This window comes from Trichoderma harzianum (assembly GCF_003025095.1).
Source record: "Trichoderma harzianum CBS 226.95 unplaced genomic scaffold M431scaffold_13, whole genome shotgun sequence".
NCBI classification, from domain to species: Eukaryota; Fungi; Ascomycota; class Sordariomycetes; order Hypocreales; family Hypocreaceae; genus Trichoderma; species Trichoderma harzianum.
Window position 1 is genome coordinate 481,599 of NW_020209261.1, and position 6,018 is coordinate 487,616.

The 6,018-nt window shown below is 52.4% G+C and overlaps 1 protein-coding gene across 1 annotated transcript; it reads left to right on the top strand.

Moving 5' to 3' along the window:
* Positions 1-3,938: 3,938 nt before the first annotated feature.
* M431DRAFT_94796 (hypothetical protein) lies at positions 3,939-5,660 on the top strand (the record flags this gene model as incomplete). Its single annotated transcript, XM_024924619.1, has 1 exon — positions 3,939-5,660. One exon carries the CDS (start codon positions 3,939-3,941, stop codon positions 5,658-5,660), a length of 1,722 nt encoding a protein of 573 aa, XP_024770483.1.
* Between the last annotated feature and the right edge of the window lie 358 nt (positions 5,661-6,018).

Genomic DNA, 6,018 nt, shown 5'->3' on the forward strand with positions numbered 1-6,018 from the left:
GACGAACTTTTGCTCACATGCCAGCGTGTAAGTGAGGCGACGAGCGACGACGCGTCACAGAAAAGACGCGACAGCGCACAAATCGTTGGCCAGGGACTTGCAGCAGTTGGGCTTCGACTAAGAAGGGGGCTAGAAGGGCGAATGGGACGGCTTAGTTTTTTGCATGATGTGTCTGTCGGTGCTGGATACTATTTTTTACGACTAAAACTTTGGTTTGGCACCGGGCGTTGGGGAAGAACCGATAAAAGATTATGCTACAATACTCCTATTATTTTTCTCTCTCTTTTAATTATCACGATAGAAAAGACAGCGATGAATTTTTTTTTTTTTTTTTTTTTTTTTTTTTTAATGCTTTGACCATATTCACTCTGTGATGGCGGCAGTAGTAATTGAAGATGATGGTGCCTTACCCGGGAATAAGAGATGAAATGCACATCGCTTGCTACCCTAGTGTATGACTCTTTAGAAGAAGAGAAAAATGAAGTGGTGGATGCCGTTGATGAGTTGGCATATCTAGACGAGGTTCTCCATCTCCACCTGAATCATGGCCGTATGTACGCCAGATAAATTAAATGACGGTGAAACCAATTTGATACCCGACGACATCTCGAGTAATGAATGGAATCTAAGGCTAGATGAGGAAAAAAACCTTCAGCCATGCTAAGGACATCGTGCATACGGGATGCATGCACGCAGCCTAAACTAAAGACGAAGAGTCATCAGGTTCGTGAGTTGTTACGAATGCCGTCACCGCTTCGGGCATGTTTCGAAACGAAAATTCGCAAAATGTTGGGTTCGTGGTGGGAAAAGATGAAACACCAAACGCATCCCGAACCCGAAAAGCCTAACTAAGGTAGCCAAGCTGATGACGAACCCTGGAGCTTGGGACTAGACAGCGCACACATGGCGAATCTCTCATGTGGGGTGCGTGCGAATATTCTCGGACTCTAGGTCTAAAGTGCAGAGTATTCTGGGACAAGGTTTAGAGAGTGAACTAAAGAAATGTTAGCGTGGGCACCAAACGGGCGATTCGAAGAGACGTGAGCCAATCAGTGCGCGGAGGAGGCGTGCGAGAAGCCGATTGGATGAGGAGAGACGCGATGGACGGGGAAGAAAGAAGAGGCGCGTTGCTGGAAGAAGAGAGATGGGTTGATACTTTTTTTTGGGGAGGTCTACGCGTGAAAGAAGAGATGCGCGATCTCTACAGACCTGTATGTAGTGCGGTAGGACGGAGACGGATCTTGCTTTGTGCGACAGACGCGCGGGCGGCTGTGGCGAATGGAAGGATACACGCAATGAGGGAGGCTTTGCGGATGGTTATTGGTTGGGGGATACGCGCCTGGATGGGAGGTAAGGTAGGCGAAGCATCAGTATTGAAGAATTAAATATTAATATTAATTCTTGGTATTTAATATTTGCTGTACTGTTTCGGCCAGAGTATAATCGACGACATGGACAGTGCTCAGCAAAGCGAATCTCCGCAGCCGCCGCAGTGGGACGGTGTAATCGGGAAGGGAACCGTAAGATTGATGAGAAGTAAAAAAAAGTAAAAGCGTCAATCCGATCGGTGGTGCGACAGGACGCTCGGATCACGGGCTGGTCTTCCAGGTTGTCTTTATGTTCATACAATGCTTGCTGCTTGCTGCGTGTAAGACAAGACAAGCCAAGGCAGGGCAGATGAGCTGCTTGCTGGGCTTAAGCGCCCGGCGGCTTTGTGGCCTCACCCCCGCTCTAAGCGCCCGGGAGACGGCGCTCCCATGGCTCTTTGTCTTGCCGTGCGCCTATTTGCGGCGGAGGGCAATTTTAAGTAAGCAAAAATAGAGCAGGGCAGAAGCAGAGAGCAGGTTTTTTCGGTACGAGCCGGACTGGGACAAGGCAGCTGCGTCTAATTATTTCTATTATTACGACGGGTTTGATTCAGTACTGCGGCAACGGTGGTATGATAGTACATGATACATTAGATGATACTGTACACTGTATAGTAGTACGGAAGAAGCATCTGTACTCCGTAATACCTCGAGCATGATGTGTAGGTATTTTCTGGGGTCCAAAAGACAAAAGCGCCCGTGTGAGTGGAGGAGCCTCTTTGCTTGGCGCGGCAGCAGAAACGCGATACGAATAGAAGTTGATGCCTCACTATTATAGGTAGGTAGTAGTAGTACAGACAAAGAAAGACTGGTACAGCCATCAAAGGCACGCACAAAGAACAACGATAGTGTATAAAAGAACGTGATTTAAGAATTTCGCGATTTCTGCAAATGCCAAGATCCAACGAGATCCGCGCGATCGCCCATCTCGCGCGCGTCCAACAACGAACCAACATCGATCTCTTTCAAGACACGCTCGAGTGCACACACACACGAAATAACCACCAGGGCTCCAATTGAAGCTAAAATGAGTCATGGGCAGCTGCTGGCCACTCACCGGGTCGGCGCCTGCAGCAACCCGCTAAGCCCCCGACACCCGCTAGAGCCTTCTGAGCCCTACGCTGTATTTAGGCGGGTGTCAAATTATTTACAGCGCATTTTTTCATCCAATTCTTGTGGTGCGAGAGAGGGGCCCCACAACCCCCACCTGAAAGTCGGGCCAGGAAAAGAAGCGTCCAGGGTGTGCTTTCGTGGGTTTCCATCCACTTAGAAGCCGCAATGCCGTGGCCTCGTCTGCCGGCAATTCTGCATGGACGGCCAACGGTCAGCAGGCTGGGGCAGATCCTGGTTGCATCGTCGTTTTTTACGTCTTTCAAGGTGAGAGAAAAACAGAGCGAGAATATCTAGGACTTTGGGGCGGGGGCGGCAACGAACCCGGATCCCAAGCTCTGGGCCGCATTGCATGGGCATGGGCATGGGCATCGTTACTGACAAACCCCAGCCTCAACATATTCGACTGACTGACGCCTTACGGTGCTGCTACTGCTAGCTAGCTTCTTGTACAACACAACAAATCGATCATGATGCTGGTCCAGGTAGCGTCTGGTTGCGCGTCCGGGCCCGTCAATGACCGACTCTGTCTGTCTGACTCTCAACCCCCCGTACACGTCGGGTCGCGTTTCATGCCATCATGATACTATATCATGCCCAAGACAGGCCAAAGTGGGCAGACAGACAGACGCGGATGGTGTTCGAGGGTGTGGGCAAAAGGCCAAAGGGCTAAGCAACTAAGCCGCCGCCTTGCTGATCCACGAGCCGCTGGCGACTCTCGCGGTAGACACAGAACACGGCTGCTGCGACATGGATGAGAGAGAGGGTGCTCCTAGTAAATATTTCGATGCGATGCCACTCGAGGCCTGTTCCTAAGCTGCTAATTAGGCTGCTCCACTCTCTCATACAGCACACGCCCTCGGCCGCTTGCCATCGCACACACCCCCCAACGACGGCCGTGGCCTGGCGACCATCATCGGACCTTTCAAACCCCCAACGCCTGCACCAAGTACAAGAAGACGGCCTCGTCCCTTGGTTTCCAATCGTTCTCTCGCCTCAGTCCATTCCTCTCCATAATATCTTCTCCTTTCCTCTCTTGATTTGTGCTTGCATCTTTGTTTTTTTGTCAAACCAACGTCGCATACAGTATTCACTTAGACCACATCCCTGCTCGCTGGCCGAACATATTCCAAACACTTGGAGATTCGTTTTATATACACCATTCTCACAAACAAGAAAAGAAAACAAACTCAACTATCCACACATTGGAGCCGGCCTCCTTCATCGCCTTAATACGGTTACTTAATCACTTTTTCATTTTCACCCTCACAACACCACAACAACCGCCATCATGTCAGCGTGAGTTACACTCTCCATTGTTATGAGATACTCTTGTGCATCTTATGCTTACGCATGTCCAAACACAGTCTGGTAGCCGACGTCGCCTTCGACTTCACATTCCCCTCTCCCTCGCCCTCACTGGAAGATCCTACAACCCCTCCCATGGAGAGCGTGCCTCTCATGGAAGCCTACAGCCTCGACCACTACCCATCAAGCCTCCTGCAGCTGCCATACAACTCTCACAGCCGCCATGCTCGATCTGTATCCAAGGCTTCATCCATCTACTCAACAGTCTCTTCAGCCTCCGCTGCCGCCTCTGCGGTAGACTCAATAGCGGACTCGGTGTGCTCTCGCTTCACCACTCCTCCTCGCGCAAGCCCGCCCGTCCGCCAACATGGCCCCCTTCTGCTTCCCAAGATTCGCTCCCAGGATCAGGATATCAGTCAGCCTCACATGGCTCGCGCATCGCACTCTCGCTCCAGCTCCATCCGTTCAGCAAGAGCAAGGCTTGCCCATCAACAGTCCACCCCGCCTCCCCCTGCTTCCAAGCCTTTCCGCACGAGCCACTCCCGGAGCTACACCAACCCAGAGACCGTCGCCAACATGGCCTTTGCTCACATCTCACCTTTTGCTACGCCTCCCCCGCAGACGCAGGATGAGCCCACGGCTTTCCCTTCATCGCTCCTTGCTTCGCCTGCAAGCTTCGCCCATGACAGCCTGCCGCCGTCTCGCCGGACAAGTCTCAACCTTGACGCCGCCACCATCGACAAGTATGGCTATCCCACTTATCGTCAGATGCCCTTTGTGCCTGCCACCACCACAGCCTCGCAGCAGTCGGACTACATGTTCCCATCCTACCTTCCTCGTGCTCCGTCACCCTTGAGCCTGGCCACCGCTGCTACTCCTGAGCCAGCGCCGTCCACCACTCTCATGGATCACCTAACATGTCCCAACCCTGCTGCGTCTCTTGTCCGCACCATCTCCTTTCCTCTTCGGGATCCTTCAATTAAGCACTTCTGGTGGGATGTTCGCAGCGTCTCCTTATGGTCAAGCTTCAATGCCTCGGCCATCCTGTCTCTCCCTGGCGCATCTGCTCTGCTCAACTCTCCTGTGCCTGCTCCTCTGCTTCAGACACCCGCCTTCTCATCTCGTCACCCCGAGACTGAGGCTGCCCTGCACAGCATCTACGCCTCGTACTACCTCCCTAAGCTCAACTCTGCACTGGCCATCTCTTCCAACCGCCCTCTGCAGCTTTCCGTCCCCGCAAAGACGGCATCAGGTGTCAACGACCTCATCTTCGTTGCCAACGCCATGGGCGAGTCTTCCACCGCTGCTGCCATCTTCGGCGGCAAGCCCACGGCAAGAGTGGTCGGCCTGGTCCGCAGCTTTGATCGCTTCAACACCGGTATGCGAGCCGAAGGTAACATCAAGCGTGTTGACTACTTGCGAGGCCTTGCCGCCCTGCACTACGCGATGCGCGAGCATGGTTGCCGCTACGGCTTCATCCTCACCGAGATTGAGCTTGTCCTTGTCCGCGCAGGCACCGAGTCAACACCCTTCTTCGGCGACTTGGAAATCACCTCCGTCCAGCTCAACGCCGCTGTTTCCGATGCCGAGCTAGACTCGTCGGACAGCGTTCCCCTGACAGCCTGTCTCGCTCTCTGGGGTCTCTGCCAACTGGCCAGCGACCACACGCCCGCCGGCCACGCCCACTGGAAGGCCGAGATTGGCGCTCCTGCCGACGGCACCCGGCGCAAAGCCAAGGCTCGCGACAACTGGATTCCCAAGCCCCAGCTGGCCGAGAAGCGCGAGGCCAAGCGGAGTCGTGGCTGGGTGTGGCCTGAGGATCCCGTCGGGAGGAAAGAGATGGGCAAGAGGGGCGTCAAGTATGGTGGCTTGTGATGGGGGTTTCTGCAGAGATGTTTTATGCGGCTGGTTCCGTACTCTGCTCCCCTCGTTGCAACCTCCAGAGTGAAGACGCCGTTTTTAGTAATTTTCAGTAATTTTTTTCTTTCTTCTTTTTTCTTTCTCTTGTGGTTTTTCTTGGTTTTATGAATGAAATGACTCATATATATGTAGATAGCTACTTAATCAGACACTCTTTGAAGATTTTCTTATAATTCAATACCAGATGAGTTTGTTTTGCCTGGCAAAAAATTGGTTCTGTCGTGATTTGAACTACTGTGTGAATAAATGAGTGAATGAGTGAATGAGTGAATGAGTGAATGAGTGAATGAGTGAATGAGTGAATGAGTGAATG